Source organism: Crotalus tigris, unplaced genomic scaffold (genome assembly GCF_016545835.1).
Source record: "Crotalus tigris isolate CLP2741 ecotype Arizona unplaced genomic scaffold, ASM1654583v1 scf7180000018975.1359446, whole genome shotgun sequence".
NCBI classification, from domain to species: Eukaryota; Metazoa; Chordata; class Lepidosauria; order Squamata; family Viperidae; genus Crotalus; species Crotalus tigris.
In genome coordinates, this window is record NW_024097306.1 from 1,301,633 (window position 1) to 1,328,114 (window position 26,482).

The following is a 26,482-nucleotide window of genomic DNA, read 5'->3' on the forward strand; positions in this document are numbered from 1 at the left end:
ACAGTACATTTTACAATATTTGCTCATGAATAAAATGTATGAAGTGTTTATAGATGTTGCTATACATAGTCCCTCAAGTGTTTCCTGGAGTAAAAGTGGGACTGCCTGTTTTATGTCTGCAGCATCCAATACAAAAAGCTATCCTTGTCAACAATGAAAAATGCTGTAAAGATCTGGCATTTATTTATTTAATTTATATGCCACCATCTTGCTATTCACAGTAACAAAAATGTCCTGTTCTCTGCTACTGACAATAATCGTTCAGACAAACCTTGACAATACGGAACCTTATTAAATTGTTCTGAGGGAGCTAATAAACCCACTAAATATTGGGTGGTCTTTGGATAAGCCTTTTGCAACAAAGTCTTGCACTTTTTGCATTTTATCTTATATTTCCATTGCAACAGAACTTTCAAGGCAGCTACTGATAGGGCGAGGACATCATAAACCTCACAGCAAAGTATATTATTCCTATCTACACCTTCAAAAAAAAAAGGCAATTCATCCAACTGGATGAAGAGTTCAGGCGAAGATAAACCACCAATGTTTCTGCTTTGAGATCTCTGTTTGGAGGGTTATACTCAGTGTTTTTTTTCTAAAAAAAAAAAAAAAAAGCTGCCGGAACTCATGCATGTCATACAATTTGCTTTGCCTACTCTACAAGTCCTAAGTGGGAAAAAAGGTGGTGGAACTCCGTTCTGGGCGTTCTATGAGAAAAAAAGCCCTGGTTATACTACAGTTTTAAATAATCACGGGCTGCAAAAATACATTTCCGGGGTTGTATCTAACTTTAGCGCCGCTGGTTGCCCACACCAGGTTCGTGATTTGATGTTGGGAGCACAAACACTGCTGCATCTGGAACTCTATAAATATCTAGCAAATCTGCATCTATCAATGGATCTCAATGCAGCTTCTGCACCTGCTGCATCAAGCAGGCTCCCTTCCTTATTTAAGCTCCGCTTGTAAGGATTACTGGACAATGAAACTTTTGCAATTAGAGCTGCCAAGCTGAAAAGATCTCTACCGCCACTACCTGGCAGGAATTTTGAGACTTCTGTATCTCTTTGCCACTCTCAAATGGCCATCTGGCTTTTTAGTGGGTGCTTTTCGTCTACCTAATCCAGTGATGGACTTCCTAGTGGTCTCTCATCCTCATACTAAAGTACTTCGCCCTCTCCCCCCCAAACCCCGGCACGCTTGTTGAGAGGCTCAGATGCCCGATCAACCATATCCCCCTCAGCTAGTTCCACGCGAACCCTAAATGCTGAGTCATTCGGGCCGCTCATTGACTCACAGCTTTACCACGTGACTCCGCCCTCTTTTTGTCTTCCGGCAACCACCGAGAGAGAGAGAAGGCGGTGGGGCTGCCTTTTCTCTTTGAAAGCTCCGCCCCCTCCGCTGGTTCGCCGAGGGGAACTAACGTGCCCGGCAGAGCCTAAGAGACTTCAGAGAAGGGATGCAACGGAGCAATCCGGTTCCCTTTGGAAAGAAGCTGTGCCCTGGGGCTGCCGTGCAGGAGGGGAATCTATTGAGTTTACACAAATATGGCTGCTGCCTTCCGAGCTGCGAGTCGAGTCTTGCATCCATGTAAGTATGTCAGTTGCCTTGTTTTTTTTATTTAAAAGGGGCAGAGGGGGATTTCTTGCAGGATCCTCCAGCCCCGCAATTTAAAGATTTAAGCAGGCTGCATTTCCCCCCTTAGCTGTCTCGTTGAATGCTGGAGGCTGGGAGCGCTTGCCTTGCCTTCCCTCCTGCGGGGGCAGTGGGGGGCATGGCCAGAGCTTTGGGGTCGATCTACTGTAGGGGAAAGGCTATGGGGTTGTGGCTGTGTGGTGTTTGCACCCAGCCGGGCCGCTGTTACCTAAACTGTTCGGGCCAGAGACATCGCTGAAGGCTTTTTCTGGCATCAAAATGCGCCCGAGCTCCTTTGCTCCGGCGTTGCATGGAGTCAGAATTCGCACCGATGTGTTCGGGTTTGGCAAGCCACGAAAAACGTTGCTTCGAAAGCCACGCAGGGTGGCTCAAGGCAAGAAGATAATCTCGCCATGGGAAAGGGACTAAGCAAGTTCCCCCCCCCCCAACGTGGCCGCAGGTGGGATTTCGCCTAAAGCAGGGGTTCTCAACCTTGGCAACTTTAAGACTTGTGGACTTCAACTCCCAGAATTCCTTAGCCAGCTGAGGAATTCTGGGAGTTGAAGTCCACAAGTCTTAAAGTTGCCAAGGTTGAAAGCATGCTTGACTGAGGAATTCTGGCAGCTGAAGTCCACAAGTCTTAAAGTTGTCAGGGTTGCAGACCCCCTGCCTAAAGCAAGGGTCTCCAAACTTTAAGGCTGATGGACTTTAACTACCGGAATTCCTCAGTCAGCCATTCTGGGAGTTGAATTCCATAAGTCTTAAAGATGCCAAGTTTGCAGACACTACCCCTCCCCCCCGCATAAAGGAAAGTGCACCCCTAAGAGCTGCTTCGGCAGGGGACATCTGGGGTGCAATAGCCTCAAGAAGAGAGGAGAATTTGGATGCTGCAAGGAGTGTTAGATATGTCAGCCCTAGATATAGTTTTCTCCCTCCCTCTTTAATAAGTGTTTCCTTACATATGCTAATGGTGCTTTGTTTATTTCCTACTGTTAAGGCTTATGATAAGGCATAATCAAAGCATATCTATCTAATCTATTTATTTTATCTATCGATCTATCTAGCGCCAAAATAAGTGTTTCCTTACATATGCTAATGGTGTTTTATTTCCTACTGTTAAAGCCTATAATAAGGCAAAATCAATCAAAACGGTCCTCTCACATAATGAGATGTCCATTTGTGCACCACTTTGTGAAATAGTTCATTGTTTGGTGTGCAAAAGTTACCAGCTTTTTTAGGCCTGCCCAGGAGGATCAGAACTTCATCACTTAATCCCAGGACAATCTCCAGAAATTGTCATCCAGTTGTAAAGTTTAAAAGGGACAAAAGGGACAAATGATTCCATTTTAAGAAGCATATTAATTAGATGCTTTGGTTTCACTGTCAGTTCAATGAAATCAAACTCAAACGTGATTTTCTATCAACTACTTTGCCCAGGCTCCATCTGCATCTCTTCAGAAGCAGGAGCTCAGGAAAAAATTGTATGCAACATAGACAGTAGCACACTTATCTAAGTTGGGAAAAACAGCTCAGGGGTATGCTTTAGGACAGTGACCAAAATATTCTCAAAACATGAAGTAAAATTCTAGCAAGTAGATTGCTTTGTTTGGTCTCTTGTCTTCCCTTTAGTTGCAAAAAGGAATCAAACAAGAATCCAGTTGCATTGGAGATGGCAGTCAACAGCCGCTGTACAAAAAGCAAAGCCAGAGATTCAGCCTGAAAAGAGGTAAAACACATCAATGGAATTGAATAGATAGTCATATAATACTTTTCATTCTGACATTTAACAGATGCTAAAGCAGCCACAGTTGACTGAGAATCAGCAATCTGGTAAAGGAGGGAGAAAAATCTACTCCTTTCAGTAACCTATTCATTAATATATTGATTTTGGTTTGTCTCAAAGCTGCAGTTCCTGTAGCTGGAATTAAAACTTGCTGCAAAACTTTTAAGAAAATAATATGCTTTCTGTTCTAATAAAAGAGAATACTTGTAGCTCAGGGCTGAACTGTGTAGTCCTCGGTGTGCTCCTGAGCCCAGTTGTTTTCTTGCAGATATTTCATTATCCAACTAGGTCACATTATTAGTGAAAGTAGGGTAAATGCTGCCTGTTTATATGCAGTGGCTTCCCTGCTAGTTTTAGTGTGTGTGTGGGGGGGCGGCGTGTAGTTTCTACCTTCACCTGCACTGATGAATGTTACCTAGTTATGTAAGGAAACATCTGCAAGAAAACAAGTTCAGAGAGATCGAGTACTCCATTGTGCTTTTTATTCTAATCTCTTGCTAGGAGTGCATTTGAGAATAGGTCCCGCTGAACTTAGTAGAATTAACTTCCGAGTGTAAGATTACCCTGTTACTTGCTTTGAGATTTGGTACAGAGGAATATCTCAGGTTTGTTTGATTGTTTCAATAATAATAATAATAATAATAATAATAATAATAATAATAATAATAAAGTTGGAAGGAACCTTGGAGGTCATCTAGTCCAATCCCCTGCTCAGGCAGGAAACCTTATACCATTTCAGACAAATGGCTGTCCAGTCTCTTCTTAAAAACTTCCAGAGTTGGAGCATTCACCACTTCTGGAGGCAGGTTGTTCCACTGGTTAACTGTTCTAACTGTCAGGAAGTTTCTCCTTAGTTCTAGGTTGCTTCTCTCCTTGATTAGTTTCCATCCGTTGCTTCTTGTCCTGCCTTCAGGTGCCTTGGAAAATAGCTTGACTCCCTCTTCTTTGAGGCAGCCCCTGAGATATTGGAACACTGCTATCATGTCCCCCCTCATCCTTCTCTTCATTAAACTAGACATACCCAATTCCAGTTTTGTCTTGGGGATTTGAAGCATGCCCCGGATAAAGCTGTAGTGAATATTCTTTTTGCTTAGAAAGAAAGATTTTGGAGATTTGCCTGTTTGTGCTAAAAGAGAATAGTGCAATTGGAAGAAATTTATTGAACAGAGTTCATTTAAAAGAATTCACTGTTTAGTTTTAGAATTATTTCCTGGAATCAGCTTTTCACTATATATTTTTACTCTGTGACTCACAAATACTCTTAAGTTTAGTGTCCAATGGACTGATATTTTCCCAGGACTGGTAGTAAAACTGGGATTTCTGTTTCTTAAAAAATATCTGTTTCAGAAAACCTCAAGGGAAAGCAGTCTTGACCCTTTAAGAGGGTCAATTGCTGCACATTCATAATTATTGCATTGTCTTTATGCCATAAGTGAGATTAGGATACTGTTTGCTTTCTTTTCTCTTTAACTTTTTATGTTAAAGGTTTCTGACTATTCATTTACTGAAAGGCAGGTAACAAGTGGGTGATGAGAAAATTAAACTTCTAATACTTTTTTAAAAGTTGCAGACATTGTCAAGGGGAGGTAGACCTCAACTTACAACTATTTACATGGCACACAAAAAAGATGACTTAACAACCGATCCTCACGCTTAAAAGCATTGCAGCATCCCCACAGTCCTGTGATCAAAATTCAGGTCCTTGGCAATCTACATGTATTTACAACAGCTGTAGCATTCTGGGGGGGTCATGTGATCACCATTTGCAATCTTCCCAGCCAGCTTCTGACAAGCAAAGTCAATAGGGGGAAGGTGGATTCGCTTAGCGACCATGTGCTTTGCTTCATAACTGCAGTGATTTGCTTAGCAACCATGACAAAAGTTGGAAAAACATAGTGTAACAACCTCCTTGCTTAGCAATGGAAATTCTGATCCCAATTGTGGTTGTAAGTCGAGGATAACCTGTATAGTAATTACTATCCATCTTGTGCTTTGATTAGATAGAGACTTGCATACGTTTGTAAGCACACACCTGAGCTTTTTCCCCAGCCAGGAGAAAATGCTACCTTGGAAGGGCAGGTTAAATGGACAGACATAGGAGGCACCAGATTTTATCTTTTTGAACTCTGACCAACTGAATGTTATAGGGCAGGGGTCCCCAACCCCTGGTCCATGGACAAGTACCAGACCGCAGCGTGCCAGCAACCGGTCTGCACAAACAAGGAAAGCCCCATCCACTGGATGCAGGCAGCACACAAAACCGTGTACCCTCCGGTTCACGGAAAAATCTCTCTCCACGGAATAGGTCTTCTGCTTGAGTAGGGGTTGGACCAGATGACCTCTAAGGTCCCTTCCAGCCCTCTGATTCTATGTTCTCTTTCTCCACTCAGCCATAGCACTTTCCCCGCAGCAATATATCAAAATTACCCTGGGATACCTAGGAAAAAAGTAAAGACGAAAACAATCTATACTTGATTATTCACAAAAGGTATACCCACAAAAGGTGCTACCATCTAGCTTGACTGGCTGACCACAAAAAAAGTTGGGCCAGCTTCAGTTATTATTATTATTTATTTATATAAGGTTATTTAATGTTTTCACTTGTAATGCTTGATGTTTTAATACTTTTAACATTCTAATAGTTTTATATTGTTACTTTATGATGTTGTAAGCTGCCCAGAGTGGCTTGATAGTGAGAGGGTGGCATCTAAATTTAATAAAGAAACAAATAAATAAGAGCTTTAGGGGAAAAGTTCTGGAAAAAGGTAATTGGAAACCCACTTTATAGGAATGTGACTCTACAGTAGTATTTCTCAACCTCAATGGCTTACAGGGGTTCTCAACCTTGGCAACTTTAAGACTTGTGGACTTCAACTCCCAGAATTCCTCAGCCAGAGGAAGTCCACAAGTCTTAAAGTTGCCAAGGTTGAGAACCCCTGCAGTTTAGGATGTGTCTGGGTGTAGAATTCTGGGAGTTGTAGTCCATTCACATGTCTTGAAGTCACCGAGGTTGAGAAATGCAGCTCTACAGTTACCAAAAGTAGAAGCTGACTTTAATTTATAAATTATGTATAATTTATATATAAAGTTATAATTGTGTTAAATTTGGATTGCTAACAAAGAGTTAAAATGTATAAATGGTGTATGAAAAGTATTTTACTCTTCTTTGTTTTTCTCCACAGGAAACCTAAAACAGGGATCTTAATGTTAAATATGGGAGGTCCAGAGACCCTTGAAGATGTCCGTGAGTTCCTGCAAAGACTTTTTCTTGATAGAGATCTAATGACACTTCCAGTGCAAAAGTAAGAAAATCCTCCTGCTACTGGTTATCCTACTGAGTTTCTTGAGGGAGGCTTAAGAACTTGCTTAATTGAACAAAATGAGTGCTATTAAGCTGTTTCTCTAAAAGTCTTTTCTTTGCATTTCTGTAGCTTCTTGGGTTCTTCTAAGCCCTCTCATGCCTGTAGAGTGCATTTTAGCTACTTCAGGATCTAAGCTAGCAGGATGATTTAGTGGGTCCTTCTTTTCAACCCGGAGGCTTGCAGAATTCTTTGCCTTTACCTGTAATTTGGGGATTAGCAAAATATCTTAAGAGCAACAAGAGGGAAAAGGGGGAATGTACTTACATTTTAAAAAATGTATGAATGTTCATATGTGTATTTTTTTTTATCCAGTTCTACCTACCGTATATTCCGACGTATAGGGTGACCCGGCGTATAAGAAGACCCCCGAGTTCGACGCCGAGTTGCAAGACGATCGACGCCGAGTCGCAAGACGATCGACGCCGAGTTGCATGCCTAGAAAGTCGTCTTATATGCCGGCAACTACCAGTATTTCCGGCGTATAAGATGATCGACGCCGAGTTGCATGCCTAGAAAGTCGTCTTATACGCCGGAAACTACGTTATTTCTGGCATATAAGACAATCGACGCCGAGTCGCATGCCTAGAAAGTCGTCTTATACGCCGGAAACTACCTTATTTCCGGCGTTTAAGATGAGTCAGCGTATAAGACGACCCCTGAGTTCGGCGCCTGTTTCAACACTCTCAAAAGTCGTCTTATACGCCGGAATATACAGTATTTGTGATTATCTACTTTCAGTTTCTTAATCATGTATTACACATTAAGATAAATATAGTAGAAGCCATTGATCATTGCTCAGGTTATGTCAGTCCTTGCAATATGAAAGAGCTACAGTTTCTGGAGAATACTCAGATGCAAAATAGTGAGGAATTGTCACATCTTATTATCTTTGTTTGGTCACACAGTCATTCAGATGCTTAGAATGGATTTGGCATTTTTGTCTGTATTGCTATCATATACATAAACATGTGAAATCACAGCTGCCAGTTCTCTGTGTGGTGTTAACCTTCACACACAAAGGACCTTCCTAAGAACCTAATATGTTGTAATGTATTGGTATAGTATATGTGTGGATCCAAGCTCTGTGGCCTCTTGTAATTGAGAGATGGAATGCACAATGCATAGATTTTTTAAGTGCTGTCCAAGATTTTTTGGTATGCCACCAGTGTGTCAATAACCATGGGACCATCATGGTTGCTTTATGCCAGGGGTAGGCAATCTTAGCTCTTTTATGACTTGTGGACTTCAACTCCCAGAATTCCTCAGCCAACTTTCCTGGCTGAGGAATTCTGGGAGTTGAAGTCCACAAGTCATAAAAGAGCCAAGGTTGCCCCCCTTGGTTTATGCTATAAGCTTAAAATTGATTTCAATTTTCAGGTCTTGATACTTTGTGATCTTCTCCAATTCTTTCTCCTCTATTCTTTTCTTTCCTGGTATTGCTACATCAATTATCCTCACTTTCTTTTTCGACCATACTTAAATCTGGTGTATTATGAGCCAAGACTTTATCAGTTTGTATTTGGAAATCCCATAATATTTTTAACCTGCTATAACCTAATTAATATTAACCTAATTTTGTGTGGATAACGTACAGTTAGACTGACACTCTAAGACTGGTGGAAACTTAATAAATCAAATCCTAACCAAGGACCTATTAAGGGAGCATCCAATAATATGTGCAGTTCCAAGTAGGGAGAGTTTTTTTTGTAAAATTAGAGTGTTCAGGTCTGATAAATTCAATATTTCCAGATATTGAGGAAGTCCTATTATGGTTAATTGCATAGTCAGCAGAAATTTAGATTGGATGTGGCATTTTTATCCAGCTATCCAGTCCTTCCCAAACACATGAGATAGGCAATTATTATTGATAGTGCTAAAGGTATTGTCACAGGAAATAATTATAATATGCAAATGGACTTAGGTTTAAAATGATTCTTCAGAGACTTTATGGACAAAAAGCTGCTGTAGCACAGGGATACTATATTAGCACACTAAGTGGGTCTGTGTGTTTAGCAATTAAAATTTATTTTTAACCTATCAGGGAGGAAGAATGTAAACTGTATGGTTATTAACAATATCCATTTTTATGTATTTCAGTAAACTAGGACCTTTTATTGCAAAGCGGCGTACTCCAAAAATCCAAGAACAATACAGGCGGATTGGGGGTGGATCACCTATCAAGAAATGGACTGAGACTCAGGGGGAAGGCATGGTGAAGTTGCTGAATGAAATGTCTCCACAGTCTGGTAATTCAGATTTTTATTTTTCTTGTAGAAGCTGCTGCTTTGGGGAAACATGTTCAGAAATCTCAATAGCAGTGGGATACCCTTACTGGAGGGTTTCAGTGAAGTGCAATAATGTAGAGTTGCTTTTAAAATTACATTAGGTTGGAGTTGAATTGGAAGGTTTAGTCCCTAGCCTTCAAATTATTTATTGATTTATTTACAGTTAAATTGGATTTGGGAGATCTCTTATCTTCTCATATGGGAGCTCTTACCTAGAAGAGCAAGTCACTTTTCTCACATTTTCTTCATGTAACCCCAGCAATCTTGTTAGAGTCACACAATCAAACTCAAGTGTGGCTTTATCTTTGCTCCAGTGAAGGTTATTTTATTGTCTGTCTGTCTATCTCTTGTCTGTCATTTATCTATTTTCTATTTCTGTCTGCCTGTCTATCAGTCATCTAAATCCTGAAGCAATTTACATATAACCAAAAAAGAGAGGGAGATTTTCAGAGTATTTAAAAAGGTGTACCTGCATTTACTCTTGTAATATAAAGTTTCTAGCATTTTCTTGAGATCAACTAAACTAGTTGGTTAAATTCCCTGAGGCTCTGGGTGCTTTTGTCATTTTAATGAAAGCGTCACACTTGTATCACAAACTCCATGATACATGCCCAAAATAAATAAGCCTTGCTGCTTTCATCGTTCTGTGTCCCCTGACCCCACTCCCTGCAAAGACATGGCTAACAAATCCCTAATTTAGTTTTCCAGCAGCAAGAGCTATTTGCGGAAACACTGTAAAGTGTGGCTTCCTGAAAATTTAGTGTAAAATGATTTGCAATTTGCATCCTTCCCCTTCCCTGCTCAATATCCTTCATAAGAGATCTGTACTAATCAAAAACCTTATGTGTTCTTAGAGTTATGCCATCCTTCAGAATAATCCAACCAATATGTGGACAGGGAGATAAAATTTTTAATTTTTCCATAAGGAAGAACACATTCCAGCTATTTGTAAAGAGGTCCATTTCCTTTTCTTCTTTCCTCTCACCTGTGCAAATGAAAGCTCTGTTGGTGGCCTAGTGGTTACTTCACACACCCCAGGATGCTCCAAGTGTAGGTGCAGTGAGAAATAATCATCTTGAGAGAACTAAGTAAGATCTTGCAGAAAGGACAGCTTTCCCTAGGAAAGTGTGATTAAGAAAGATATCCGAAGTATTTCCCTCAAAATGTTTTCTGAAAAAAGACAAGTTTAAGACATCTCTTCTTAAAATGTGAGGAGGTTCTCATTAGGAATGTTGATGTCTGCCTAGGCCTCTCTGTGATTAACAAGGTTCCCATCTGACTGTGGTTTACACACACAAACATATACACACCCTGCATAGTTAAACAAAGAAAGCGCCATTGGCTACACCCAACAGCTGGTCAGTTCCTCCCTTGAATATGGATCAATTGATAAGAAGGAACAGCTCCAAGCTACTTTGTACAAGTAACCCATACAAATACTCAGTTTGGGAGATGACAAGCTAGAGCTGATTCAGACATGAAGACTGTGTGTGGTGCAATCCATCAGGTCAATGCTGTTGTTTGAGGGAGAATTGGCTCTGTCTTCCCATGTCTGGGGAAAGTTTATCCTGGAATGTCCCTCTAACAAATGGTTCCATCATTCACTCATATGCTGAAATAGATTTCATAGGTTAGTAAGTTACTGTTCAGCTAAGATCATCATTTGAACAACTATAAGCATCCAGACAAACATGGCAGTCATAAGTCACTTTTTCAGTGCCGTTGTAACTTTGAACGGTTGCTAAATGAATGGTTGTAAGTTGAAGACTATATGGGAGTACATGAATATTCTTTCAGCCCTCTCTCTCACTGTCTGTGCAAGTAGACGGGGAACCAGAGATGGCTTCCTTGGGGTTGATTTTTTCACTCTCTCTCTGGGTTTGTATCTTTTAATTTTTGATAGTGGCTTTTTTCCCTTTTTTATAATGACTTTTTATATTTTCATAATGAACATTTTTACATATCTGTGGTGCTTATTGCTTGTTGTATGCTGTCGAGAGTAATTTCTTGTGAGATGGGCAGCCATATAGATATGATTAATAATAATCTGACTGTGCAACCAATACTAATAATTATAATTGAGTTCCTTTATTATTTTAAATGTATATGCCATCCAATGCAGTCAGGAGACTCTTGGCAGCTTATAATTTATTAAAAGCAGCATTACAAAAGATTTTTAAAACAGTATAAGATTAGATTAAGAATTAGCTAAAATGGCAGGAGTATACAACAGATGGAGGTGGGATCTTCTATTTAATCCAATAAACACCTCCAGAATAGCACACACTCCATCCGGTCCCCAGGCCAATCAGCAGAGGCCGGCTTTAAGGCCCTTTCAGAAGACTAAGGGGGAAAGCAGATCCCACCTTGAGGGGATACGATATTCCAGAGGGCAGGAGCCATGGCAGAAATCCCACTAGTTCAAATTCCTTAGCTGACCGGATCCCACTAGTTCAAATTCCTTAGCTGACCGGATCTCAGCGCAAGTGGGGCAGGCCAATCCCATTAGGGTGAGACAGTTCCTTGCGTAACTTGGACTCATACCATGTTATTCCTTTGCAGCAACATCAAGCAAGGGCCGATGAATGAGAGTGTGAGCTTGTAAATGGGCAATCCTAATTTTGCGATGCAGGGTGGTAAATTGAAAGAATATCAGGAACATTTTCAGAGTATCCTTCAACAATCAAGCTCAGAGAGCACCAAAGGACTCCACATTCTTCAACAGGCAAATTAGACAGTTAAAGGGTTGGGACTTCAGAGCAGCAAGTTAATGGTTTAGGAAGTATTATCTGTGCTTGTCAGACCTTCTCACTCCTTCTTATTTCACGGTGTGGTTTCCCAACTGAAAACCACCCTGACTTTATCTGTTTGAACGACTCTTGCATCTTAATGCAGACTCCGATTATGTCACGGATTTTTTTTTTTTTAAATTCTACCATTGCAAGCATGCTAATATCTTTTGCAGGGGAAATTTTCAAGACAGTGAGGAGAAGCGCTGCTTAGATCAAGGCAGGGTTTGTGATTTTCTTATTTGAGCTGAGGGCTGCCCATTGCACTGAATTTTTTAAAAATGCATTATCTTATTAGCTACATTTTATTATTGCTGGAAGCTTTTATATTATTATATTTTATATTGGGTAAAATGCACATATATAGTAGCTCTTCCAAAAAGAAATGCGTCATTCCACCATTTTTCCTTCTGTAGGAAAAGGTAGGAATGGAAAGTTTAAAGCTTTGGATGGCAATTGTGCCAAGGATTTTAAAAAGGTAAATTACTCAAATTAAGCTTAACTGCTGGAGACTAGAGACATGTCCTTATAGTGTTCTTGAAAACCATCTGGAGGTGGCTTGCATTAGCTTCATCTATAATTTTTCTTTTTTTAAAAAAATCAACCAGTTTAGCTCATGAACTAAGATTTCTTTCTTTTTTTATTTAAAAGTTTTATAAATTTATTACAATATAACCCCCCCTCTTCCCCCCTCCCCCACTTCCCAGAGCTGATTACAGGATAAAAAATAAAATAAACAAACATAATATAACTAACATTAATCAACTATATACTATCAATCAAAACCATAACCCACTTTAACTCCTTCTCCCAACAAATATTAACAAATTAAGTCAAAAATAGTAAAATAATTAAAACTAATAATAATTATCTAGAATCTATCAAAAGCAAGATAATACTTTTCAGTCTCATATTTCTTCTGAATGTAATCAATCCATCTTCTCCAAACCATAATATATTTTTCTTGTGAATGATCCTTCAAATAGGTGGAGATTTTCGCCATGTCTGCTAAATTAGACACTTTAAGTATCCATTCTTCCAAAGTAGGCAATACGTTTTCCTTCTAATATTGCCCCACCAATAATCTTGCAGCTGTTATAAGGTGTGAACTAAGATTTCTTGATTTCCCATTCATGTTAAATTTTACTTAACATGGTGAGTGAGTGAGTGAGTGAGTGAGTGAGTGCGTGAGTGAATGAATGAATCAGTTTGGTGTAGCGATTAAGGCATCAGGCTACAAACTGGGAGACTATAGTTCTAGTCCTGCCTTAGGGACTAAGCCAGTGAGGTGACCTTATGCTTCTCACTCACTCTGAGACTTAGAAAGCAGGCAATGGCAAACCATTTCTGATTTTAAAAAAAGGGTCAAGGAAACTACTAGTCCAGGCAGTCACCAGGCGTCAAGACTGACTCAAAGCAGCTTCTAGCAGTTAAAACCCATTGATTTCAGTAGGATAAGGTAGGCAATCTTGGCTCTTTTATGACTTGTGGACTTCAACTCCCAGAATTCCTGAGCCAGCATGGCTCAGCTTGGAAACCTCTCCCTTTCCCCTCAGCATGGCTGGCTCAGGAATTCTGGGAGTTGAAGTCCACGAGTCATAAAAGAGCCAAGGTTGCCTACCCCTGCAGTAGGAGAACTGAGTACAGAAAAACTTCATTCTGCTTAGACTGTCTTCAGTGTCAATTTCGTATCTCTTCCTCCTGTAGAAAATGGGCCACATACTTCTAGAATTAGAGCTTTTACCCCTCCAGTAATTGATTCCTGGCTTCTGGAGCAATGTTCCCCAACCTTGACAACTTTCAGAAGCATGCTGGCTGGGGGAATTCTCGGAGTTGAAGTCCACATGTCTTAAAGTTGCCAAGATTGCCACTGTAAATAGCGGTCATGAGACAAGTCAGCATTTTCCTTTCTCTTATAGCTTGCAAGCATTTTGGCTCTCTTTTTTTAGGGTGCAGCCCATTTTATACTGCTGTAAAGAATGATGCATCTATCTTCTCCAGGTTTCCATGTCCAGGAACGGCCAGCCAGATAGCCTTAGAAAAGCTGTAAATGAGATAGTAGGAAATAGCATCTGCCTCTTCGTATCTTCCAGCATAGACCACCGAGAGTCACCCCGTCTCAGATCTTGAAGGCAGCCCAAGGCACTGGAACAGCAGCATCATGTATGGCCATTGTGGCTGGTAGCATCTTAAGCTTAATCCCTGAAATATAGAGCACAATAGCTGCATTTGCAAAATGAGCTAAATCTGTTCAGTTTTAACTGAGGTAGAGTTTTGTCTGTACTGTGGCTTTCATATATTACCGTAATCCAGCCCATTGGTTAGTTGATAACTCAGTGCATTGTTTAAACCCCAGAAAATAACTTAATTTAGTGATCGGGTTAAATGTGATGTGCAAATAATAGGCTTCTCCTTTTCCTTTAGGTCCTTTTCTAATCCTCTTTTGAGATCTCTCCAGTACTTTCTAATGTAATCGTCTGCAGCGGTGTTTCTCAATCTTGGCAACTCCCAGAATTTGCCAACCAGCGCCCTGACTGGGGAATTCTGGGTGCTGAAATCCACACATCTTAAAAGTTGCTAAGGTTGAGAATGAATGCTCCAGAAGGAATGAAACCGAAACTATTGTTCTTGCAGAAGAGAAAGCTTGGACAATCCTTTAGCCCATAAATTATCTTAAACCAGATCAAACAGCTTCATCATCCTCAACATTGACAGCAGCCTATAAGGAACTTTCTAAAAAAATCTTTCTAGTTGTTGATGCTGGATCCATTTTCTGCCAGCTCTACCTGACGGGAAGAAAATAAATCTGCTAAAGCAGTTTTGTCTCAAAGGTGCTTTTTTTTTCCAACGGTGGTGGTGGGTGTGATGGAAGGATTGTATTTCTTTGCAGTCATCTGTTCATAGCACTCTCTCTGAGAGCCATTGAGGCCACCTAGGGTTGAGGCCACGGGGAGCTGTTGAGGCCATGTCTTCTTCCTCCTCAAGGAAAAAACAGTCCAGTTGCTTTTTGAAAAAAAGCTCCTTTGAGAAAACTGGATGGTAAGAATCTTGGTAGACATAAAGCAGTTTTGGTTCAAAGTCCTTGCAGGACCAGAGAGCATCCTTGGAATTTTATTTTAGTATGGGTGGCAGCACCCATACTTCCTTTGTCCTGGAGAGCACAGACTAAGGAGTGCAGAACCAGGTTTGTAGAATTAGTCTTGTCTCTCACAACACACACACACACAACAGTGTCCCCAATGCTTTTTTCCACTAGGTCTCCCGCCTGAGGCTACCATCTCATTCTACTTAACAGTAAGGCTGGCCCACATATTGTGCAAAGAAGATGACCCTAAAGCAGTGGTTCTCAACCTTTTTAATGCCGCGACCCCCAACCGTTCGTAAGTTGAGGACTACTCAACCAGTCGTAAGTCGAGGACTACTCAACTGGTGCAGCACCGTTTGCAGAATGGGACTTTTGGCGGGCTCAGCAGGGCAGAGACAGCCTGGACAATTCCTATTGGCTTTTGAAAGCCAATAGAATTAGACTCTGTTCAAGAGAGTCTATTCTATTGGCTTTCAAAAGCCAATAGAATAAAAGGGAGTAGCACAGCTAAGGAAAGGGGGGAAAAAAAGGCAGACTGCGTTGTTTGGCGACCCCCGTGAAATGGTCGTTCGACCCCAAATGGTGTCCCGACCCACAGGTTGAGAACCACTGCCCTAAAGCAGCTTCTTATGATCCTATTTGCTAGTAGACTCATTTCATCTGATCTCCAGAATGTACAACTGAGTTGTTGCTCTTCTGAGCAATTTTTTCCACCTCTCCAGATGTTTTTGGAGTTTTAATTATTTAAAGACTTGCGTAGTTGTCCATCCTAAAGCCCAGCCATGGACTGCTCACAACAACACCCACAATTATAAAAATAATAAAACCTAAAACCAAACATAACCTGGTGCCTCAGTTATCACCTTGGATACCCCATAGCCAATTCCGGTCATCCTCACTTTACCCCAGTGCCTGGAGAAAAACCCAGGTCTTGATGGCCTTCTGGCAGTGCGGGCACATGCACGGGAAAGGTGTGCTTCTTATTAGATGGCAAGATTTCATGGAAGGGAACTGGAGCATGCTTACTCTATCCAATTTGGTAGGACAGGTAATAGTCTCAGGTAGTAGCAGTCGCAAATAGCTGGAGGGTGTGGATCAATGTTTCCAAACTGATGATAGCTGGGGAATTCTGGGAATTGAAGTCCACAAATATCTGTGGAGATTCTCAAATCAACCAGGTCCTGGTTGTCCCAATGGTGCTTTCTCAAAAGGCAGCTTTCTTGTTTTTTTTTTCCTTGAAAGCATTTTGCTTCTCATCCAAGACGTTTCTTCCGTTCTGAAGTCCACAAAGTTGCCAAGATTGAGAAACACTGGTGTAGATTGAGGAAAATGGCCTTAGTCAATATACCTCCAAGAAAAAGCTGTGTTCCACACACTGGTAGAGAGCCATTCATTCTCCTTTGCTTTCAGCTCCACACAAGTATTATATCGGCTTTCGTTACGTCCATCCTCTGACGGAAGAAGCAATTGAAGAGATGGAAAAAGACGGTATTGAAAGAGCCATTGCTTTCACGCAGTATCCACAGTATAGCTGCTCTACCACAGGTGAGTTCACTTGCAGAATAAGATCATTTGCTAAGTTCCAAAAGGAGGGTTGAGTCAAAATCAGGGATGCTTAAGAACTTGGTCCAAAGACGGCATAATTATGTCACCAGATAGAGGGCAGAAATGGATTCAGCTTGCTTGTCTACTTTGGGGATGATAAAATTAGGGCAGTGTTCTCAAACGTGGCAACTTTAAGACAGGTGAACTTCAATTTCCAGAATTCCCCAGCTGATGAATTCTGGAAGTTGAAGTTGACACGACTTAAAGTTGCCAAGCTTAAGAAACTATAAGTAGTGGTCATGAGACAAGTCAGCATTTTCCATTTTCTTGCAACTTGGAAGCAGTTTTGCTCTTTTTTTTTTTTAAGGGTGTAGCCCGTTTTAGAGCTTACACTCTCGTTTTTATCTCTGTCCCACCTCAAAACATGTCAGCGAGTTATTGGTTGGGGCTTGGGTTTGCTAATGGCTGCAGCATAATTTGCAGAGGACTTGGGGTCAGAGAGTTGAAAGAAAGGTGATCTGCTCTTGGGTTTCCGAGTTCATTATTTTGCATTCTTCAGGAAGCAGTTTGAATGCAATATATCGCTACTATCACCAAAAAGGAGAAAAACCAAAGATGAAGTGGAGTACAATTGACAGGTGGCCAACGCATCCTCTCCTGATTCAGGTATAGAGAAAGATATTTTACGCAAAGATATTTCAGATTTATCACAAGTGTTGTCATGTCTTCCTCAATTTCCTCACCTCCCACTGCTCCCCAGAAGGGGAGTTTCTATACTGGAAGGCGTGTCTGGATGCCCTTCATTTTATCTGAGCCCTTAACTGGTAGTTCTCGACTTATCGCCACAATTGGGACCGGAATTTGAGTCATAAGTCATTACAGTCAAGGAATCCACGTGACCCAGGCCTGATTTTTAGACTGTTTTTATGGCAGTTGTGAGTACGAATCATGTCATTGTTAAGTGACATTGTCACAGGACATTACAAGTGGCCATAAATTTGGGCCAGTTACTGAGCACCTGAAATGTAGTCACATGACCACGGGGGGGGGGAGCTGTTGGAACTTTGGAACTGAATCCTAAGTAGCCCTGTACTTATTGTAATTTCAAACATTTGCTAAGTGACCGTCGTAAGTTGAAGACTACCTGTATTTAATGCTCTTAAATTCTTAATTTTTTATTTTTGTTTTTCAGTGTTTTGCAGACCACATAAAGAAAGAACTAGACTTATTTCCACCGGATAAAAGAAAAGACGCTGTGATCCTTTTCTCCGCTCATTCTCTACCAATGTCAGTGAGTAACAGCAGTCAGTTTTTTAAAATCCTGTTAACTCTTCGCTTTAAAGATGAAAGTATTTTCTGTCCGTCATAGAAATCTACCTTGTACTTGATCCATTCATCACTTTCCCTGTTCAGGATAACAGAATATAGCAACTATACTGTTCTCTTATTTTTGTGTTAAGATGGAGCACTGAAAGAGGGTGAAAATAGCAAAGACTGATGTTGAATCAAAGCAGGAAAAAAACTGAGTACAGTGAGATTTGCTCACTTTGTAAGCAGTATGTGTACTCTTAACTGATTTTGCACAATGGCTCAGGCATTAAAACGAAATGAAATGAAACAAAATGATCACTATTGTTAGAATCTCATGAGATTCTGGGATCTTGTATGGTTTCAGCAATCTCATTTCTATGTTTTTGCATCGTCGTGTGTAGATCTTAGGAATTTCTCATGATCTCATGTGAGGACAACTGAAGCCTTGCAAGATTTCAGTGATAAAACAAAAAGTTGTCAGCCTTAAGAAAATTATCTAAAGCACATGAAACCTGCCTTTAGCTGCTCCGTTCTTGATGGCAAGCCAGAAACATACCTGCAGAAATAGGAATAAACAAAAGGATCTAACAAAAATCGGGTTTATGTCTCCTTGATAGCTTTCATACCTCTTTTTTTCTTCCTTCTAACTTAAACATGAACTGCAGTTCCTTAGCTTCCACCATATGTTTCATTAAGGGTTAGGAATATGTAGTTTTGATGATTTTCATGTTTTTATGCTGTAAGCCGCTCAGAGTCGCTTTGAAACGAGATCGTCCCGAAGGTTCTTTTTCCAAAAAGCAATTGTACTTTCTTGGGCTTTTTTCCTTGAAAAAATTTCAAAGAGAAACGTTTTCAAGGAAAAAAAGCACAAGAAAGTTCAGTTACCTTTTGAAAAAAGTGCATTTAGAATATCCATAAGCTGGATAAGTGAGAATCTCCATAGACATTTGAAATAAGATGGGTGCCTGAATGGATGGATGGATGGATGAATGAATGAATGAATAAATGAATGAATGAATTTCATTATGGTAGCAGACTCAGACAAACCTCTATTCATAGTAAATATTGCCAAGCATAGTTTCACAGAGGTAGTAACCTGGTTGAGATGTGATGCTCTTCTCCAAATAGGGATTTCGTGGGAAAAAGAGAAAAAAAAAAGCAGGAATCAGCAGAAAAGGAGAACAGCATGTGTCTTAAAAGTTATACAATGATATAATATACATATTTGTTAGGATGATTGCCAGGATTTATGATACAAAAGGGTATGTAATGAAACTCTACATAACAATTTTTTTGGGGGGAGGGGAAACAAACAAAGCAAGAAACATTTTTTTCTGTGCTTAAAATTTAACACAAATGATACACATTTGCAGGTATTTGGTTAGGCTGTTCATATCCTTCTAAAAAAAATAGACTTTACGCTTGAATCCACATTCTTTGTTAGAGTCATCGCTGGAACTTAAGATAGGGAACGTGAAGTCCCTATCTTAATTAATTCTGTTTTTCTGGAAGTAATAGTCAAAAGGTTTTAATAGCATAACAAAATAGTGTAAAGCAGAGCTGATAATGTTCCGTTTATGGAAAGAAATGGGGCATTAAAACTTACCGCCTCAGGTTTTGCAATTTGTGGAAATCTGGCGCCATCTAATGGTCTTTGGCAATAACAGAAACAACTTGGTAAATGCAGTCGGTCCAAAATAGGCTGGAAAACTAAACCACAAATAATAGAATTCTTTATAATGGATTTCTTTATTGGCTGCTGCTGGAGTTAAAGCAATCCTGCATATTAAAAATGAAAACCTATAAATATTTTTTTTTTCCTAATCAATGTGGCTTCAAGGCTAGGAGAAACTGGCTGTTTTCAATGGATTTTGGAAAAGGATGAGCAATTAAAAAAAAAAAAAAGCAATCATCTGGTTAGACAGATCTTTAACCAGGCAGTTGCTCAACCTTCACTTTGCCTAGAGATGGTTGCTTTATCTACAAGTAGTCCTCAACTTACAACCATTCAATTAGAGACCATTTGAAGTTACAACGACACTGAAAATAGTTACTTAAGATTGGTCCTTGCACTTACATCTGTTGCAGCATCTCAGTGGTCACTTGATCAAAATTTGGGTGCTTGGCAACCAGGTTGCAGTCTCCTGGGGTCATGTGATCACCATTTACAAACCTTTCCAATCAATGGGGAAGGCTGGATTTTTTTTTTTTTTTTTGAATAACCATAGGAGTCACTTAACAATTGCGATGATTCGCTTAACAGCCATGGCAAAAAGGTCATAAAATTGGACGTGACTCATTTAAAAATTGTTTTGCTTAGTAAGGGAAATTCTGGTCTCAGTTCTAGTCATAAATTGAGGGCTAGATGTATTGCAGTAGCACTTTCCTGGACATCCTAAATCAGCAATAAGGTCAGCTAGATTGTGCTTCAGTGGATAATTAAGCATCCCTGAAATATCTTTAGTTTGTTCCTAGTTGGTAGTGATCAGTGGAGCATGGGTCTCTAAAACCAAGCTTGAAACTTTCTAATATAATGTGGGAAGCAGGGGGTTTATCTTCTGCCTTTTCTGGAACACCTGGACTATGATCCTAAGTAGCATGGTCACTTCTTGGTTTTAAAATTAACTTTTTAAGCGAGAAAAATCATAAAGATTGAGGGACTTTGAGGGCTCAAGACTAGAAAACAATTTCAGCTCCTTGCTTTATTCAAATAAGTGCTTGTCGTCTTTCAGGAAAATTGCTTGTCTTCTTTCTTGTCTGCCGTGCTGCAGGTAGTTAATCGTGGTGACCCGTATCCACAAGAAGTGGGAGCTACTGTTCAAAAGGTGATGGAGAAACTCGGCCATTGTAATCCATATAGGCTTGTGTGGCAGTCCAAGGTATGTCATCCCAGAGAACTCTAATAAAATGCTTGTCCATCATTTAATTTGTTTGGGGTTTATTCAGTCTGAATCTGGCTTTGGCTTCATCTGCCAATTGTTATAAAGTATGTTCTGGTGCTATATACCAGTCAATTAAGACAGCTTCTGTTTCCGAGGCTGGGTACAGAAGAAGTTAAGGATAATAATAATAATAGTAGTAAAGTTGGAAGGGACCTTGGAGGTCATCTAGTCCAACCCCCTGCTCGGGCAGGAAACCCTACACCATTTCGGACAAATGGCTGTCCAGTCTCTTCTTAAAAACTTCCAGTGTTGGAGCATTTACTGCTTCTGGAGGCAAGCTGTTCCACTGATTAATTGTTCTCACTGTCAGGATGTTTCTCCTTAGTTCTAGGTTGCTTCTCTCCTTGATTAGTTTCCACCCGTTGCTTCTTGTCCTGCCTTCAGGTGCTTTGGAAATGGTGATGACCAGTTAAGTACTTGTGTAAGAGATTACCAAGGAATACTAGGGTTGTTGGTTAGACTAGGAAAATTAAAAATATTAAAACACACCACTTGTCTTTTGCTATCAAGAAACTGCGAGAACATGTCCACAAAGTTGACTCTATCTCAGTAGGCCCCTGAGCACCCTTATCTGGGATCCAAACTAATCAGTGTCAGGCAATAATTGGATGGGAGAGTCTTAGCAGAGAATTCCAAGACGAGGCTAGTTGACAAATGTTTCCTAGAGAAAAAAGCAATTGAAAACTCCCAAGAAAACTATGGACGTGTCCCTTAAGCTTGACTTGAAGAATGTTCCTTTGTAGTTGAGAAAAATCTAACCAACAAAATGGAGGCTGCATCCTCCCTCCCCATCCCGGTCTTGTGGGCATGAATCCAGTTTGTCTCTTTGTATAATCCTGTAAGACCCAAATGACCCTCCCTGCCCTAGACAATGCCCATCAGACCGAAGAATAGAAGCCGTCCACCATCTCCCAGTACAGCCCAAGGGCAGTCCTAACAAAGGAAATTGCAGCATAGAGAAACGCCAAACTTCCATTTTCCATTGATTGGTGATCTCCGTAGTGCATCTTCTTTAACAATGGGCTTTCTCAAGTCTGCTGCCCCCGTTGAAAGGCTGTACCTAACAGTAGAAATTACTCCAAGTACAGTGACAAGTATCTGCCTGTCAGGTGCAAAGGATTAGGGCCATTCATAAAGATGCAGCATAGATGATTTACTGAATCCTACACAGAAAAAAATCTAGTCAACTAATGGTTAGCACTAAATTGGCGCTAGATAAGGTTCAATAGAATTCACTTGGATCTCTGGTGGTAACGCAAGGCTTCTAAACTGACGACATTTTTAACTCCACACCACCACCACCACGCTCTGCCTGCTCTTCTACACTGCCTAGCAAATCAGATCTCTAGGATTCTCATCTGTGTAGCCCTCAACGTTTATAAAAAGTCTTTGCTTTTTCATTATTTGGGATCCTTCTTTCTTGTAAAGTATATTCTCCTGTGTCAAACGTTTGCATGATGAAGTAATCCTCAACTTATGATCGTAATGGATTTTTCTCTTGTAAGTCATGGCAGTCATAAATTGACTTTTGTGGTGATTGTTAAGTGAACACCATAGTCATAAAGCAAATGCCACAGTCATAAAGTGAACCCATTCATTCCTGTGGATGTTTTTTTGCTGGAAACTGACTGAACTGAAACTGGCAAAAAAAAAAAAAAGTCTTAAATTGAACCAGGTCAATTTAGGGAGACTTTGAACAGTTGCTAAATGATTGGTCATTAAGCAAGGACTACCAATAGTTTTCCAGTACCAACAAACCCCGGAGCACTAGAAGTTTTTAAGAAGAGACTGGATAGCCATTTGTCCGAAATGGTGTAGGGTTCCCTGCCTGAGCAGGGGGTTGGACTCGATGACCTCCAAGGTCCCTTCCAACTTTATTATTATTATTATTATTATTATTAAATCCTGATGTTGGGAAAGACTGAAGGCAAAAGGAGAAGGAGATGGCAGAGGTTAGATAGTGTCATCAGTGCAATGAGTATGAATTTGGGCAAATTGCAGGAGAAATTGCATGGCGTATTCTGGTCCATGGGGTCACGAAGAGTTGGACGCAACTCTGAACAACCACCACAACAATACTAAATTGTCGTTTCTAAAAACTCCCTTCTTTCTTTTGCTGTCGTAGGTCGGCCCAATGGCTTGGTTGGGTCCTCAGACGGACGACACTATTAAGGGCCTTTGCCAGAGGGGAAAGAAGAACATTTTGTTAGTTCCAATAGCATTCACCAGCGATCACATTGAAACACTCTATGAGCTTGACATTGAATATGCGCAGGTCTTAGCCAATGAGGTAAAGCCATCATTTTTCTCACCACTGTTTGCCTGTAGCTCCTTAACAAGTGTTCCCAAGCTTCAAGTAAAAAGGTTTAGGAGTATTACAGGTTGGGTTTTCCCTCACACTTTCAACAGATGTAAAGCTACACAGAGGAGCTGTAAGTTGAAAGATAAAATAATGCATGTTTGACATTGGCTCAGAGAGTTGAGGACACAGTTCCATTTCTGATTCAGTGGTTTTCAGCCCGGGGCTTTCTAAAGGTGTTGGCACTACAACTCCCAGGATTTCAAGCAGCCTGGCCAATGTTCATCTCCTGGCTAATGTCCATGTGGGCAGATGGGATTTTGAGGAGATGTTGCTTGTGCAGTCACAGATGGCTGCCTGAATGACAATAGACAGTCAGGTAACAACGGTTTCACCAAAGGCAAGAAAGTGAGGCAGCCCCACACCTTCCTTTCCAGCCTGCATAGCAGTGTTTCTCTACCTTGACATACTAGCTGGAGAATTCTGGGAATTGAAGTCCACATGTCTTAAAATTGCCACGGTCGAGAAACACTGGAATAATGAATTGATGTCAGCCTCTGTCTCAATCAAATGGAATTGGACAGTTGAATGGTGAAGAGGGATTTTGAAGGGGGACTATGAAGAGAGGCTTTTGAGAACGAAATATGAGAAAACTGTTCTTTTTGTGCTTGTGAAAATGAACTGAATTTAGCTCTAATTCCATTCCTATTGCTCTAGCCAAAAACTAAGCCGTTTTCCTTCTCTTATTCTTCAGTGTGGAGTTGAAAATATCAGAAGAGCAGAATCCTTGAATGGAAATCCGTTGTTTGCCAAGGTACTGGTTCCCTCAGTCGTGGAAAAACCCAATGAAAAAGACAAGAGACAACAACACAAAACAATAATTCTTACTTTAAGATTCAGAGGTTTATTTTGCTAATAATTTGGAACATAGCAAACATGATAGCACAACATCACTCACATTAGTAACCCATTGCAATGAGGTCCAGTGACATAGCAGGTCCAGCAGGGATAGCTATAGGCCAATGGCAAATCAATCAGGTCCAGTCCCAACTTTTTATACCCTTTGTCATCCTAAGACTGTAGACAGATCGTCAGCAATCTTACGCTTTCTGCTGACTTTCTGCTGAACATAACTTTCCTCATATACCCGTGTACATTGGAACCTGCATCCATCAGCTACTTTTAGTTCCCTATTTCTTACTGTTCCAGTCCTTATGTTCTAAATATATTTAAAACAAGCAAGCTTAGCAAAATGATATTAAGTAAAGTACAATTGCAAACTGCAAAATTAAGCATAGCACAGACTTTGGTTCAATACTTTTTCCATGAGGCCTGATTTAGTTCACCTGAGCCTAAACCCTGCATAGAAGAACAATAGTCAATATTTTTGTTTTCCACACCTATTTCCCTGAGGAAAAAAATTATTTTATTTATTTATTTTTCATATTTCTGAACCGCCCATCTCCCTCAGTGAGAGAGAAATGTGGGATTCTCCAGAGAAACCACTACAGGTAGACTCCTTTTTCTCTGGCAGGAATGGTTTTCTTTTGGTGGCCACGTGTAACATTTTGGGAGGGCTGAGGATTACCAAGTGGGTGGGGTCACTTTATCCATGGAAGCAGGCCTAGATGGAGGAATTCTGCAGCTTCTTTTGCTTCTTCTAAAACGGGGGTGTCAAACTGGCGGCCCGCGGGCCAGATGCATCACACGCAGGCCACGCCCACCCCAGCTCCGCAAAGGCAAAAAACATCGCGATACGTCACTATACATCGCGTGATGCAATCAGATTTGACACCCGTGTTCTAAAGTGTGATATGCCTATTATAGGATTTTCATGTGTTGTAGGCAAGTCTTCTATCAGTTCTCTGATTGGCAGGCTTTAATGGGCACAGATATGGGGCCCCGGGATATCTTCGCTTCCCAGAATTGCCCCATTTTTTCCTCCACTTACTGAGGCCACTGTTTACTCTCATTTACATTTCCTATTTTGGGACCTGTTGTATTTTTGTGTTTATGGAATCCTATCTTGCATATGCTTAGTCAGAGACAAATCCAATTTGGGGCCTTCCAGATATATTGGAAAAGTAATTAGAATTCCTAATCCCAGAACATCTGGAGGATGTTCACTTAGACAGAGCTTGTTCTGGCTCCTTACTTGCTGCTTCATGGAGTTCTTAAGCATAAAAATTATGAAAACAAGGGTATAAATAAAGGACTGCAATATTGTATTGAAAAACAATGGAAAATTTCTGATTAGCAAATTCTTGCTGATTCCTTTTTTTTTAAGTATTAGTTGGTCATTGGTATTCTCCCTCCCTCTCCATTTCAAGTACAGATAGTCCTTGACTTTCAACCATTTGTTTAGTGACTGAAGTTAACAACAGCTCTGAAAAAAGGGACTTATAACCATTTTTCATACTTAAGACCATGGCAGCATCCACAGGGTCACATGATCAAAATTTGGCCGCTTGGCAACTGACTCAGTGTCCTGGGGTCACTTTTATGACTTTGTGACAAGCAAAGTCAATGGGAAAACTAGATTCATTTAACAACCTTGTTACTAACTTAACTGCAGTGGTTCACTTAACACCTGTGTCAAGAAAGGTCGTAAAATGGTGCAAAACTCTCTTAACAACTGGCTCACTTAGAAACAGAAATTTTGAGCTCAATTGTGGTTGTAAGTCAAGAACCATATGTATGTATAGGTATGTGTATATCAATAATCACGCTAACCACCGCCATTATGCTTCAAGTATTATTTGCTCATAGAATAGCTTGCTAGCAGATTAGAAATTTATTGTGATCATTTTACTTAAATGTATTTTTTCATACTTTTCAGGCTCTGGCAGATTTGGTCTGCTCACACCTCAAGTCGAACGAACTATGCTCCAAGCAGTTAACACTCAGTTGCCCGCTTTGTGTGAATCCCACTTGCCGAAAGACCAAATCATTTTTTACTAGTCAGATATTGTGAAAATGTATACTGGCAGATGCTGTTGGGTCATTGGCTGGAATAGACAATACAGATTCTGTGAAAAGTGTCCATTTATTCTGCCTTCTTTTGTCCCTCTCAGGTCTGCATTTTGCTCTCCAAGTAGGATTTGCTACTACCACTTTTTCCACTGCTTTGATTTTCCCTTGAGGAATTTTGCATTGGAAGGGACGGCACATTTTAAGGGCTCCGTCTTCTGAGTTGCTGAAAATCCTCATTTTATAAAATTAAACAGAATGCATGAGGTTCTTAGAATTTGATGGCCTCTGAAGGAGAGCAAAATTTTGATTACTTGGACAGGTGCTCTAACCTTGTTGTGCCAGAGTGATGTTGAAAAAAATCTGTTCACTTCGTAGGAATTGACCCCCCCCCCCTTCAAAATAGGGAAGCTTGATTCTAAAAGGACCATATCTAGGGTTTTGAGCCAAGGATGCAGGCTGAATGTCTTTGCAGAAAG

At 40.4% G+C, this 26,482-nt stretch overlaps 1 protein-coding gene across 1 annotated transcript; it reads left to right on the forward strand.

Annotated features, from left to right (window-relative positions):
• The first annotated feature begins 1,335 nt into the window (after positions 1-1,335).
• On the forward strand, positions 1,336-26,074 carry FECH (ferrochelatase). The gene is made up of 11 exons (XM_039358089.1): positions 1,336-1,587; positions 3,262-3,358; positions 6,598-6,717; positions 8,875-9,023; positions 16,347-16,481; positions 17,041-17,147; positions 17,674-17,772; positions 20,564-20,671; positions 22,860-23,024; positions 23,788-23,847; positions 25,873-26,074. Exons 1-11 carry the CDS (start codon positions 1,545-1,547, stop codon positions 26,005-26,007), a joined length of 1,218 nt encoding a protein of 405 aa, XP_039214023.1. The 5' UTR covers positions 1,336-1,544; the 3' UTR covers positions 26,008-26,074.
• The last annotated feature ends 408 nt before the right edge of the window (positions 26,075-26,482 follow it).